The sequence below is a fragment of the Carcharodon carcharias genome, chromosome 28 (assembly GCF_017639515.1).
Source record: "Carcharodon carcharias isolate sCarCar2 chromosome 28, sCarCar2.pri, whole genome shotgun sequence".
Taxonomy (NCBI): Eukaryota; Metazoa; Chordata; class Chondrichthyes; order Lamniformes; family Lamnidae; genus Carcharodon; species Carcharodon carcharias.
In genome coordinates, this window is record NC_054494.1 from 36262057 (window position 1) to 36277604 (window position 15548).

Sequence of the window (15548 nt, forward strand, 5' to 3'; positions counted from 1 at the left end):
ATGTTCAGATAAGAGAACAAACAAAATCCTGAGAGACCCCAATACGTACACAGTATTCACAGACATGCATCATTCCCATTGAAGATAAGAGACACTGGACTCTTCATTGCAACAGAGATCCAACAATAGGAGATCCAATAAAAGTGTTCAAAATCATCACACATTTTGAGAAGGTAAATGTTTCCATTATTCAATAAGTTGACAAATAGAAGGCATAAAAGAGAAAAGGGATGGATTAAAATAATTTTGTTTTAAATCGAGAGTTGCCAGAACATAGATGAGCTAGTATAAAATTGGAAGCAGAGCCAATAATAGCTGTTAAAAAGAGAGTGAGTAAGTACTCAGTGTAGGAAGAGACAGAAACATAAGCCGTTAGCACTTTCAGAGAGTGACAATATGCACGATGGCTGAATGGCTTCCTTCTGTGCTACAAGATTCTAAAAGAAAGAAAGAAAGAAAGAAAGAAAGAAAGAAAGAAACAAACAAACAAACAAATCTTCTTATCGTGTCCACGGACAGTCTATACATGGCCCAGCCAGAACTGGACACATTTTTGCGCCTTGTTGTTGAATTCGGCAAGATCTGCAACAGTGCAGGGTTCCTCTACCGATAGGCATTGCAGGAGATGTTGCATAGTCTGTGGCTCAGTTCCATATTCACAAGTTGTCGGGCTGGTTGTATATCCCCATTTGCTTAGTGACACCTTTGAAAGGGCTACAACAGTCCTGAGTCTGTTAAGGCACTTCCAGGTGGCCCAGTTGCAATTAGTTCCTGGGGGAAGGCTTTCAGCCGGTAGAATTCCCACCGCTGGGGGTTGTTTGAGACTGGTGAGCCAGTCTTTCCACAAGGCGATGCGGGCTTCAGATGGGGTTGATTGTAATGGAACAACACTGTTCATGAAGCTTTTCCTTGACTTTAGGCAGCTGGGTGTAGGTGTATGACCATGTAGAGGGTGCCTCTCATCTGATGTTTGACAGAGTCGCTCTTTCTTGCTAGCTACCGTTCTTCTTATATCAGGGGGAGTGATAGCCGCCAGGATATATAGGCTGTTGGTGTTTGTTGGTTTTAAACAACCTGTGCTAAGTCGGCAGCTTGCATTCAGAACAGCATCCATCTTAGCATGAGTAGATCCTTCCCATGCAGGGCAGGCGTATTCGTCAGTGGAATAGCAAAGAGCAAGTGCACTGGTTCGCGATGTTTTCAAGCTTGCTCCCCATTTTGTGTTAGTGAGCTTATTCAGGATGTTGTTTCGTGCGCTCACTTTTGCCTTTGTCTTTTCGATGTGGTTCTTGAAGGTGAGGCATCTGTCAATGGTGACTCCTAAGTAGATAGGGTGCTCGCAATGCGTCAGTGTTGCTTCACACCAGGTTACTTTCAGATAAGCCAAAGTGAAGTCGGGCAAAGGCAGCAGTGACCACTGCACTCTGGTTTTGCACTTTCTGCTTGCAGCAGTCCAGGAATTGATGTCATTCAAAAAAAATCACTGCTACTTGGAAATTGTGGCAAGTGGCACAGATAATGCACTTCGCATTAAAATGCATACTTTCACTGCAAACTTAGCTGATGGAGGAAGGTGTCTCACCCTACTTCGCACATGGCTCCACAGTTGAACTGTAATGTAAATACAACCTCAAGCCCAGCACCAAGCCACTCTGGGAGAAAAGTGGGAAGCAAATATTAAATAAAAGACTGAATAATGAAAATTAGCAGACAGCGTAAGAAAGGTGGCAATAAGAAAGCTGTTCAGAAACTCATTACTTCTAATCTCTCAGTGGCTCTTTCAAGGTAATAAGAATTGCTGTATTCACAAATATAAAAATAAAACTCCTTTCAAAAGCCAAGCAACAAATTTCTCTTGGAGTAGCTATGACTCATAAAACAAAGAACATGCAGGTTCTTCCCAACACCTCTGCATAATTATTAGTTAAATCAAAGAGAGCCTGAGCCAAAGGATTAACGGTACACCTTCTCTTCTTCTAATTAACTAAGAGGCAAGACTTTTTGCTACCTCTCATTTGTTAAATCATTGCTCTTCACAATTCCGTGTTTGTTGATGAAATCTGACCCTTAAGAACTATAATGCTGTTTTATGGTAATCGAATGCAAGTACATAAAGGAGTTAAGCATAACATAATCATTAACACAGACAGTTTTACAATTGAAATGAACACTATGAAAATACACGTGCAATATTTAATAGAGAGTTGCGGTAAATCATAAAATGGAAAATGTAAGGACCTGAAAGAGACCACTGTGGTCCATCTGAAGAATGCAGAGTATCAACAGCCAGAAAACCTATGTATGAATGCAAAGACAGACCAAGCCTGATAACAAAAATAAAAACAGATTTGTATCATCAGTTGAACCCGCTTTTATACTGACTTGTTGGGCTCCAGGGCTACTGGTCCCTGACACTCAGCTAGTGGAAACACCAAGGACTGGTCAAATTCACTGCATCTGACAGCCAAAATAAATGGTACTTCTTGAAGCCTGGCTTCACCAAATTTTTCATTGGTGTTGATGCTATTATTGTGTGACCTGCCTGTCATGAGCCAATGGCATTAGATTGTTACAAACACAGTTATAAATTGTAAGTAGGACAGTGCAGAAAGCTGTTTGTAGAAACAAAGCACATTTCGACTTGGTTCAGATCTTGGAAATCATATTAAGATAGAAATTGCTTCTGTCAGGTGCCATGGTGGTTAGATTCGATGCTTTGATTTTATGCAAAGAAAACAGAATTACATTTGTTCAACAAAAGGTTTCATGTTATGCAAAGCATGAGAAATAATTTAAATCTGATTTAATATATTGCAAAATGTCAGCTCCAAATACACTGGACAAAAATCTCTCCTCTCCCAGTTGGGTCAGTCAGCATTCTGGAGCATCACAATGTTGTAACAGCTCTGTGCAGGGGTTTGTGTTTTACCCGAGATCCCTCACAACCCTCCCTCAGCCATACTCGTACCATTCCTCACTTCTGAGCCAAATCATAGTTTTTATATTCTGTAGAAAAATGTAATGGAGAAAAACAAAATAAAAAGCAGCAGTCAGAAGAAACTTCTCACTCATTAGAATATAGGATGTGTTTTCTTTTAAAACAGGTGTTACCATAGAAGTTACAATCCCAACGGTTCAGGTTGATGTTTATCCTCCATATTAACAGCAGGGCTAATGCCACTTTCCCGGGCCACATTGGTTTGTCTCTCCTTCTATCAGCTACCCAACTTAATCTTTGGGGATGACATGAGGCAGCATGTTTCACGGTGGGGGGGGGGCTGGGGGGTGAGGGCTGACGGATTGCAAACCCGCACCCCGCCCCCAATCCCCCGGAAACAAAGTCGGTGTGGAGCCGACCCATTCCACAGAGCCATAATGGGCTGTGGGTGGGTTAAATTGGGCCTACGGATCCCAAGCAAGGTAAATTTGGGGTCTTGGGCAAGGAGGGCTTGGACAGTTTAGGAATGGGGGGTGTGGGGAGCTGGGAGTAGTGGGTTTTAGAGAGCAGATTCATAGGAAGAGTGGGTACTATCTTAGGGAGGCTACTCCCCTCCCACCGATGCACAGAGGGGACCTCCAGAAGACAATTTCCTTCCTGCCCTTTAAAACAGTTTTTTAAAAAAGTGGCCTGCCCACGGCAACTGTATTATGGCATGGGCAGCGTTTTAATCGGGGTCAATTGGTTTGTTAACAAGCTCAATTGACACTTGGTTATTTATATAAATGTGGCGAGCGGACTGCCGATTTTGGTATTATGGGGTGAGCTTGGGAGCGGCCAGGAAGGTGGGGTGGGCACCTGCTCTATTTTACATGCCACCCTGCTGAAAACACACCCAGCGGGGGCACATATAGGCAGCCCATGGTCTCTTCATTAACATGGATTGTGTATTCTAAAGGCTCATAACCCTCTCTCCTAAATCTCTTACATTTAATCTTAAATCCATAACTTTCCTTTTCACTGGAAAAAGTCTACTTCCAGCCACCCTGTCCCATCCCTTCATAATTTTAGCCACCCCTACCAAATCACTCCAAACTGAAGCTGCGTCAATCATCAAGATGGTTAGCATGTGGAACTCACTGCCCTAAGCCATTGTTGGAACCCAGTCAAGAAATTAAATAAAATAATACCTAAGTTTCTGTGGTCAGCCGACAATTTAAATCAAATTGTGAATTTGAGAACATGGGCGTTAGATCCCCAAAAAAATAGATTTACTGCCATTGAAACATAAAATGCTGGAACACACTCAACAGGTCAGGCAACACCTGTGAAAAGAGAAACGCAGTTCGTATTTCAGGTCACTGCTCTTTCTGATCATATTTCCTTCTTCAGGCATCTGCAGTAATTTGCTTTTGTTTGAGATTTAATACCACCACGTGAAATAAAACTTCTACTAGGTTACAACCAGAAGCAAGTTGTTCATAACGAAAGGCTATCTTTATTTACTACCAATCATTATGTCCCTGCTAAACTTTAGGTAAAATAGGTGCAGTGAAGCAGGCCCAGTGAACAGCACAGTCTCCCAATTAGCTGGCAAGGGAACCAGGATTTCAAAGAAGCCCCTTAGTGATTTGCAACAGCAATGCTCTTTACTATGAGATTTAACTAGTTTTTGTCTTGGTGTATTTAGGAGGAGAGTTATGAAACAAAAATAAAAATAGCTGGTAAAACTCAGCAGGGCTGACAGCATCTGCGGAGAGGAACACAGTTAACGTTTCGAGTCCGTGTGACTCTTCATCAGATTTCCAGCATCCGCAGTATTTTGCTTTTATATAGGAGAGTTATGAATATTTGTATAATGAGGCAAATTCAGACAAGAATTATTCAATGCAGTGCCTTTAATAACTCCCTAAATTGAAACAGGATAATTGATTTTAAAATTTGTTTAGGATAAAGGACAGAAAACAGAATTTCAAGCTTTTTTTAAATGCTGGATCAAGTCATGTGGAAATTTAAGCTGCACTAACTGAAGGTTTATTTTGGCAGTGTAAAAAGACATGCAATCATAAATTATGGAAGTACCAAGTGAACACCACAACATTTCTTCCTTCATACTAGTCCTGAAAATACTTGGAAGTAATGTCACTGTTATTCTGAGGTAAATACAGAAGTTATTCTGTGCACAGCGATGAGATGATGGCTCAGTTCGTCTTTCTGTGATATGGGTTCCGGGTTTTTTTTTCTGTTTGTCAGTTTTGCCATGGCATGACTGAGTCTTAACAGAGAACTGTAGTCCTGCTATCTTATATAGGGTTTCCTCCAACATTCAGCAGATGTGGAAAATCCTATTTTGGGTGGCCCGAAATTATATCTTAATTTAAAAATAAACAGTCAGCAAAATTCTTCATGAATCGCCTGCTACTTGGGGAAGGGAAATAGTAGGTTGAGAGAAACAGTTAAGCCTAAATAAAACGCTTCCTTGTAAACTTCTGCTTTGGCTTTCAACACTTCCGTTTAAGCTATTATTGATTTGGAACACAGAACACCAATGTTGCTCTCGCAATTTATCATGAGCTGAGAGAGATCAGCCTCTGTGAACAGAAGCCTTTTGTACAAGGTCATGGCTACCTTAAATGTATGAAAGGTCTTTAATCTCTCAATGTATTGGAAGGAATCAATTATGGCAGTGTGGGCAAATGCTTTAAGGGAAAAGTTAGATCAATACAAGAGGGGGAATGGAATAGAAGAATACAATGATAGGGTGAGATGAAGTAGAGTGGGAGGAGGCTCATATGGTGCATAAATATAATGTTGCTGGGCAGCATGGTCTGTTTCTGTGCTATAAAATTCTACAGAAAAAAGTAGCTTGTTAACTTTCCCTTTCCTTTAGGCACTACACCAATCTTCATCCCGATGTACCACCTTATCAGTGGGTGCCATAAAGGAACATTGCAGAAGAAAAACTGCAGTCTGTCTTTCAAAGACAACCTGTTAATGCACTAATCTGCTATGACAGAGCACCCCAAACATAGGGCAGGAGGCGGAGATAGACGGAAATATGCTGTATCCTCAGTTTTTATGTTTTTGCTAATTAACTGCTTTGCAGTTGCTCATAAACTGATATTTTGAGAGTGGAGTTGCTGTGTGTGGTACTAGTTTTTAACACATTCATACAAAACTCCTCTGTTCTGCTACATTAACAAAAGGTATTATTCTAGTTAAAATGAAGCAACTAACAACCGAATATATTTAGTTATTACCACACTATGCAATTTTTACCCTACTTGAAATATGGTCACCCAGTTCACAACTGAGTGCTACCTGAGGAATACTGTCACGAGGAAAAGTGGGTGTTCGGTATCTAAACATGTATGCTTGCTGACTGGACATGGAGAAGGAGTAGGAAATTCAGGTAGATCTGTGAGATATTAATTACTTGACGCACATATCACAGAAAAATACAACCTTCAAAAGGGGGCATGTGAAAAGTTAGATTGTGACTGTTTTACTGTGAATTACACAATAGCTTGGTGAGTATACAGAACCCCCAGCTCTTAGTTGCAGATACTTTTTTTTAACAAAAGCAACTCGTCGGATGATCATTACTCTGACTTCTTGCAGAAAACAGTTCGCTGGCAAACAGGAAGCTGTTACATTTCCCCAAAAATAAGATGAAACATCCAGGTTGTATAAAAATGTCAAGATCTCAAACATTCAAACTTAATGCTTTCTAAATTATTAGAACTCAAAAGATGTTTTTGTTTAACATACAAACCACAACTCAGAATTAGCCTTGATTCATGCTGGAGAAATGTCTGAACAACTGGTTCTAAAATCAGGTGTAATATGCTTTTCCCCTAAAGCAGTTAACCTCTCTTTCAAGCATTCATACAACCCACAAAAGGATCAAAGTCATTTTTCCACAGGGAGTGGTTTGCCAGTATTATCAGTCTCACAAAGTGGCTCGATGCATTGCTCAAATGCCAGCTTGGCTAGGTTGGCGACTCTATGACAAAATTTTGCGAGTTCAAGCCCCATTCCAGGGCTTGACCGTGTAACATGAGTTAACACATTAGTGCATTTACAGACAATTCAACAACCAGAGAAAGTTGTTGGGGGCCTAATTGTTTTGTATGTCCCATCACCAGTCAATGTGTTGCCAGACAAACATGAAGTGAAGATGATGAAAAAAAGTAAATGATGTTTTAATATTTTCTTTGACCTGCACACTGTAGCCTCATACTTGCATCATTGCACACTGGCATGCCACGTTTCTTCTTTGTTCACTCTACTTTGTTTCAATATCACTAAATCTGCTAATGTCTGATCTACCAAGGTCACAGAATTAAACATTGTAAACACGTTACAATATCGCTTTTCGAACTGGATTGCATAGATGGTAGTGCAATGGTTATGCTGCCAATTGACTAGCAAGCCAAAAGACTGGAATAATAATCCAGAGAATGAGAGTTCAAATGGTACAGCAGCAATTTGAGAATATTAATTTAATTTTTTAAAATCTGGAAAAAAAAACTGCAATCAGTAAAAGTGGTCACAAACGTTTTGGATTGTCACCAAACTCTAGCTATTCACTGATGAATCTTACCTGACCTGGTCTAAATGTGATTTCAGTCCCACACTCACACCAATGCAGTCAAATCTGAATGCCATCTGATGCAGCCTAGCAAGCCACTTAAGTTACATGAAACCATTTCAGGGCAATTAGGGATGGGTTATAAAAGCCTTACCAACAACACTCATATTCTGAGGATGAATAATTTTTTTTTTTAACTTGCTTACTAGCATGTTATTTCTACTGCTCTATAAACACAATGGTACCTCCCAAGCCCACGACCTCCACCACCTAAAAGGACATGGGAACATTACTTTCCAGTCCACATCCACATCCCCACTCAGCCAAATATTGCCGTTCCTTTTTTGTCACAGATTCAAAATCCTGAAACTCCCCATCCAACAGCATTGTAGGAGTACCTCCATCATAAGGGTTCAAGAAGGCCCCCCACTACCACTTTAAGGGCAATAGGGATGGGCAATAACTGCCAGCTTTGCCAATGATACCCATGTCTAGAGAATGGATAAAAAAAAACATTGCTTCCCTTCCATAATGCAATGTTCATTTTATGAAATTAGAACAGGGTCTCTTGATTTTTTGCCAATAGGTTCAAGCCGCCCCAAAAGTCTGTAAACCACTGGTTAAAAAGAACTGCTAAGAGCAGAATTTTTGCAAAGTGATTATTTATGCAGACACAGATGATACATAGTGAAACTGTTCCCATCACAGAAACTGCTAACCTTCAACAAGGTTGATGAAGCAGCTTTTGAAGAAATGAAGTGATAATTCATTAAAATATTAAAAATATTTATGCTGGCACTGACAATTTAACGTAATGTTCCAAACACAGATAAGTTGTGAAATATTAAACAGACGTCATGGAAACTTTTAAGTATTTTGAATAGAATAACCAGTCAATGAATCTGAATTCTAATCCTGACTGAGAAAATCAATATGCTTTCATTGCAATTTATCATGGATAGTTATTACAAAATATAATGATGCTACATACAATCTCACCAAGTTGCTTCACAAGCAATCTGCACCTGCCTCTGTCACACTGCAGTGATCAAATCCTATTAAGCTGAAATTGATAATGAAGTTCCAGTCAATGGGCAATAGTTCAAATCCCAATTCCCTCACCATTATCCAAATGCATTACAGAACACATATGTCACCAACCCAGATATTAATGATCTTCATAAAGGCAGTAACATTAAATTCCTTTCCAGGACATCTGCAGATTTCAATACATGAACACAGCTTCTATGAAACCTGGTGATGCAGTGGATTAGGATACAGGCCTTTTGTCTCTGGGTTCACGACAGGCCCAGGTTAACGGGATGAGTCCTCTGACTGTGAAAGACCTCTGAAAACATGTTGAGCTATCTCTATCTATTGCAGGGAGAAACAGCACAAGAGAGAACGTGACAGAAAGACACTGACAAACATACACGCCCACACACGTAGTGTGAGTTTCTTTCTCAGCTAACTCTCAGCACTCTTAGCTAGAAGGGCAAGAAAGGTGAGTTTTGCCTGACAAAATCAAACCAGTTGTTGAAAAGATTTTGAGAATTACCGAAATAAATGCTTTGGTTGTCCAAATGCACAGACAATAAAAATTGTTTTAAAATAACTACAACTTTGCTTAAGGAGATTAAAAACTTGTTCCAACATTCAGCGTGCCATGTAGTTGTAGCTCAGTGTGGTGTAAAAGCCCAAAACTTCATCACAGATGCAATGAACTGTACAAAGTGATCAAAATCATAATCCAAACTCCTGTGAGAACTGAAATGTGAAGACACAAGTGCACAGTAGAGACTATAAACACTTCCTTTTCAGACAGTGGGGAAAGAATTATACGTGATTAGATAGAAGTACATAGTCAATGTATAGTAATTAAGGGATTTTATTCTTTGTTTTATTCTGGTTTCTCTATAGTGCCCTTGACCTGTCTCAAATAGACATGAATATCAGATGTGTGCAATATGGGGAGATGCTGAAATTGGAAATTTATACAATTGATATTTCTGGAGATTGCAACAATTTCAGCCCCCCACATAGCAACAGTCTAGAAATTGTGAGCAAATGAGTTAAACTGTGTTGTATCAAATAACTTGGCTGGTATTCTATATGATATAGCAAAAAACAATTGAACAATTGCTTCACTCATTTGGGGGTCTGTGATTTGATTTAAATACATATCTTTAAAAGGCCTGTTGAACTCTGGACTCCACAGAAAACATGTGCTTATAAATTCTTAAACCATTTTTTTTAATCAAGAGGATACTGGTTTAAGTATTAGCTTAAGCATTTTCTATCAACCAAATACGAAAAATTTACCATTCAAGCAGTGTTTCACAACTATATTACAAATAAATAAATTCACAACAGAAACAAAAATCACATCAGACAAATTACAAAGCAAACTAAAAAATTGAGGCAGAAGCAGAGGTCCCTCAAGTTTCTAAACAGGCAGCGCTATAATTGAGCTGAGGCTTCCAAAGTGGAGTTCACAAGGGGATCCCAAGGCTCCTACAAAGTCAATGGGTTTCTATCTGCTAGGGGCCAGAGATAATGAAACCCAAGTAAACAAGTGTTAATGGAGCATTGTGTCTATGGAGAGACATTAAGAAAAGACCCTAACTAGTTGTTTAGGCGAATATATAAGATGCAATGTCACAATTAGAAGAGCAGGGGACGGGAGGGAGAACTTTTTTATGCAGTATGTGGTAATGACCTGGAACTTGCTACCCATGAGGGTGGTGGAACTGGAGACAATCAATGATTTCAAGAGGAAATTGAATGGTCTCTTGACGAAAATAAACCTGTAGGGCTGCAGGGATAGAGCGGGGGAATATGGACTGACTGGATTACTCGACAAAGAGCCGGCATGCATTCAATGGGCCAAATACCTCCTTCTGTGCCATTATGACTATAACTCAAGGGATGTCTCTCCAAAAGACCACCTCCAAATCAAGGAATGTCTCTCCAAAAGACCACCTCCATTCAGCTCATTTGCTGTCTGTGGGTTATGCTTCAATTGGATATTGCACTTACCTACATAACTAGTGACTGTTCTTTAAAGATAATCTACTGATTGTAAAGAGCTTAAGGATAATTCTGTTTTGGATTTCCAGCATCCGCAGTTTTTTTGTTTTTATAAGGATAATTCTGGTTAAATTGGGTCTTGAGATAAGTGTATTACCACAAACAATAACCTATTGCTGTGACACTCCAACTATTCAGCTACATATTTGCACAAAGGTAGCAACCTTTAACATGCAAGTGTGACCATCAGTCATGTTTGCGCAGTTCCGCAGACCTGGCTAAATCTCCCCAACTACTTAAAAGTCTCTTTGTAAGTTTATTTAAACAAGGACCGTAAAAAGCATTGATTGATGAGAACCTGTGAAACAAAAATGTGATCTTAACGAATGTTGGATTTATTGGGTGAGGAAACGAACATTAGGATAATCACAGCCTTTGCTCCCTTCTTCCCTAGCACAACAACTGTGAATGTCAACGATTACTGTACAAAAAATATCAAGTGCATTTACTTTATTAGTACAAGTTATTAGGGAGCAATGGTTTAAAAACAATTTGAGGTCCAGAAAGAAATGAGACTGAAACAATAGTTAGATCAAATTAACCAACTATTTTCGTTACCAAAACAAAAACAGAATTACCTGGAAAAACTCAGCAGGTCTGGCAGCATCAGCGGAGAAGAAAAGAATTGACGTTTCAAGTCCTCATGACCCTTCACCAGTTCTTCTGCTGAAGGGTCATGAGGACTCAAAACGTCAACTCTTTTCTTCTCCGCCGATGCTGCCAGACCTGCTGAGTTCTTCCAGGTAATTCTGTTTTTGTTTTGGATTTAAAGCATCCGCAGTTTTTTGTTTTTATATTTTTGTTACCCATCACTGAATTAACATTTTGTCAACTTCCAGCTGTACAATATATATTTTTCTGAGTATGAAGAAGACACTAAAGAATCATTCCCCTCCCAATTATTACTGAGGGCAGGGCAGGGGGGTGGACGCCCTGTGGAGCCAGAACGTTTTCAGCAAAGTCCTAAATAAATTAATTGTGCAATGTAAACCAGGGTGACGAGTTCTTGGCCCTCTATCAAAACCACCCAATCTGGTCACTAAGTGGTTTTACAGATTGGTGCACATTAACACTGCAATTTATCTCGACCACTTTAAGGATTACTTAGATTTCTCCTCCTCTTCAAACTTTCCAATGAGATTGGGAATTAATTATATGAAATGTTACAGTCAAGAAGGCATGATCATTAACACAAGTAAGGTAGATGTTCCCTACCTTTTCCACAATAAACCTGTTGTCGCCGAAACAGCTGTGACTCCAGCAAATGTTATCATCATCAATTTGTGCCGATGCTTGTTTGGGGCTGCTGCCCTATAGTACTGCCTGGAGAAGTTGCCGAGAACTGCCAGGGCAGGCAGCATTCTGAAGTGAAACATCCTGTAAGTGGAACCAAAGGAACAGCATTAATGTCCAACACTGTACAGTCACCCTTTTCCAGGGCTGCTTAACGATTGCCAGTTTGGCTGCATTGCTTGCATTCTCACCCCTGAACCAAAAGGTTGCGAGTTCAAATGCTAGCACAGAATTTGAACACTCAATGTAGGCTGACGTTTCCGTTTAGCTCTGATGGAGCGAAGCATTGTTGGAAGTGGCATCCTTTGAAATGGGACACTTGCCAGAGGCTGCATATATCTACTCATATGGATGCAAGAGAGCCCATCACACTGGTTGAGGAGGAATGAAAAGTTTGTGCCGTGTCCCGGCCAACATTCCTACTTCAATGAACGCCAAAAGAAATAGATTAACTGATCAAGCATTGGTTTTACTGCATGCAAAGTCTTGTTGCATGTAGATTAGCTTCCATGTCTGTCTACAGAAGATGCCTTTCTATTGCTGTTTCTTATGCTGCGCTTAAGTCATCTACTTTTTCTCTTCTACATAGGAAGTTGAATGGAATTATTCACATAATACCTGTAAGCAGAACTCCTCAAGCTAATATAGTACTATATAAGGACAAATGTTTACCGTGTAAGGCACAATGTTTGTTAAGTGAATAGTTTGGGTCAGAGTTTAATTGTTTGGTAACGGAATTGTGGAAGTCAGAAAATATTTGCCCAGCTATGAGGCAACAACTTATTCCCAAATCGACAGAGCCACAAAACTGAAGCAGAGAAAACCAACAAATAAAGGGGTACAAGTATAAGTAGAATTCAATTTGTTGGAGCTTCATGATCCAGAGTGCCAAGGCTCATTGGCCAAAAAGCCATAATTCAGACATTGCTGATGCAGAGCAGTACACTGATTTTGTAGATTTGAACTTTTAAGTTAACTGTTTTCTTAGCTGCTCAAGTACAAGTTTTGGAATCAGTGCAGCATCAATCTCATGCCTTTTTTCCCCCTTCCTGTAGTATTTTATTTTTCTCTGTCTTCCTCGGAACATAGGCTTCTCCTTAAACAAATAATTAGTTTATAGGAAATTTTACCAGTATAATGAGCACCTTGGATTTGTGTGAGGGGTGCCATTGATTGATTCCTATCCCTGTTCTCTCTCTCTCTCATGAGAGTTTATCTCATCACATCACTGTCATCCTTCACCTCCTTGCACAGGCCCAGAGACTCTCAATATTCCTGCTGGTGAAGAATTCCTCGGCTTGCGAGATGTAGAAAAGTACCACACGCTTGTCTTTTGTGGATTTTACTACATGGAGTATAATGAAGAAATCTTCCCATCCGAAAAAGTACACACAAGAATCCATGTTTTAATATAGTGCACAGATGCACAATAGAATGTCAAGACAAGGATTATTATCAGGACCTCTGATCTCTAATGGCTAAGTCAATGAAATTCCATTATAAAGCTGTGCAATTCTAATTCTGTGGTAATCACTTTCCATTATTTTCTTTTATTTTCTGTTAATCCGTAAATCCTGATTAATACCAGGATCCTGAACTTTATTTTGTTTTGCCCTTTTTATTTTATTTTCTGGTAATCCGTAAATCCTGATTAATACCGGGATCCTGAATTTTATTTTGTTTTGCCCTTGTTTTGTACGCTCCTCTGGAGTCCAGTATACAGCCTCAGCTTTCATCGTCAGCTCAAATAGACAATCTAGGAAAGGGAATCTGGGAGCACATTTCCTCCTCCATATTTCTGACAGCTGTTCTGAGGTGACACGTATGTAAGAAAATGCTCAAAGCTGCAGAAAAAAAATGGACAGAATTGTGGAAAAGGATGCCAAGAAAACTGGAAAAAATTCAAGGGTCTCATTAATAGATTTTGATTTATTCAACTACCATAAAACAGGTAAGTTTCAAAATATTTAGCATCACCTGAAAATTGTACATTTCTCTCCAAATGGACAAAGCAAATCAAATCCTTGCACACCTGAGGTGCAGTGCAAGTCATTATATTAAAACAATGCTTCATTTCAAAATGGCTTGTCAAATGAAAGACTGCAGGATACTCAAGTAAAATAAACCCAATGTTATTTCAGACTTACTGTCAGGTAATCTCACTGGAGCATTGGAAATGGACAAAAATGCTGTATTTACCAAGACAAGTCAAGGCACTTGAAGGCCTGAGAGTGGGTTCAAAAACACAACTTCAGTACCCTGAAGATTCATTTATATTGCAGTCATCCATTTACCTTCTGACACACAGGGGCTGCGCATGTTTTTCCACCACAACCACCAAAATAGGTACACTTTCCGAATGTGTTAAAGACCAATGACTGAGGGACCCCACACTTATTCCCCAATTGCAAGTCTTAGCCAATTGGGAAAATTCACCTTTGCCACAAGCAGCTTGGGACCCATGTATCAAGTGGTTGCAGCATTACAATGGCATTCTTGCAATATAAAATGGTTTTAAGGAGTGCTTTCAGGCAGATTGGGACGAAGGCTACTTTTTCCCAGACCTTAGCCAATCCCATGCCCCCATCATCCTCAATTCTGCAATGAGGTGTACTTATGCACACAATAGCATTCTGCTCTCCAACTTACCTTCCCATCCTTATGTGGCTCGGTTGGTAGCACTGTCACCTCAGGGTCAGAAGGATATAGGTTCAAAGCCCATTCCAGAACTTGAACACAAAATCTACGCTGATACGCCAGAACCATACTGAGGGAGTACTGCAGTTTTGGAGGTGTGGTATGTTAACCCAAGTCCCTGCCTGTCCTTTCAGGTGGATATAAAATCTTTCCTGTGGCATGCACCCAACATCCACCGCATTACACCTAGAGACAGGAAACCATCTAATTCTGGATCTCTTCCCTCCATCTGGCCCTTTTGCCACCTTCAAAGGCTTCCTTCCAACCTATCTCCCTGACTAAACATTTGGCCACCTTCCTTAACTTGGCTTTCATTCTTGCTGAAGTCCTTCAAGAGCCTCCTTTGACAGCAGTTTCCAAACCTGCAACCTCCGCCACCTAGAACAAGGTAGCAGACACAAGATAATACCATCACAGCAAGTTCCCCTCCAAGTGACATACCCTGCTAACTTGGAGCTATATCACTATTCCTTCAGCTCGTTGGGTCAAAATCCTGGGGAACTCGCCCCCTAACAGCATGGTGGGTGCACCTCCCCTACACAGACTGCGGTGATTCAAGAAGACAACCCACCTTCACAAGGGCAAATAGGGATGGGCAATAAATGCTGGCCTTGCCAGTGTTGCTCATATCCCAAAAGCCAGTAAAGAAATTGTCTGACAACCAACAATAAAGCACCAGGGATACCTTAAAATAAAAGCAACAAACTGCAGATGCTGGAAATCTGAAATAAAGACAGAAAGTGCAGGAAATACTTGACAGATCTGGCAGCATCTGTGGAGAGAGGAACAGAGTTTGAGTCAAAAATGACTTTTTGAGAACCTGAAGAGTCATCTGGGACTCAAAACATTAACTCTGTCGCTCTCCACAGATGCTGCCAGACTTGTGGAGTATTTTCAGCACTTTCTATTTTTATACCAGGTTAAAAGTACTAAACA

At 40.1% G+C, this 15548-nt stretch overlaps 1 protein-coding gene across 12 annotated transcripts in view; it reads right to left on the reverse strand.

Moving 5' to 3' along the window:
• micu1 (mitochondrial calcium uptake 1) overlaps nucleotides 1–15548 on the reverse strand; it is a 104238-nt gene that overhangs the window by 50232 nt on the left and 38458 nt on the right. For all 12 annotated transcript variants that reach the window (XM_041176416.1, XM_041176422.1, XM_041176426.1 and 9 more), the window contains one exon: nucleotides 11838–11999. In XM_041176416.1, coding sequence (XP_041032350.1) covers nucleotides 11838–11998 — 161 coding nt within the window. In that variant the 5' untranslated portion in view covers nucleotide 11999. The remainder of the gene's footprint in view (nucleotides 1–11837; nucleotides 12000–15548) is intronic.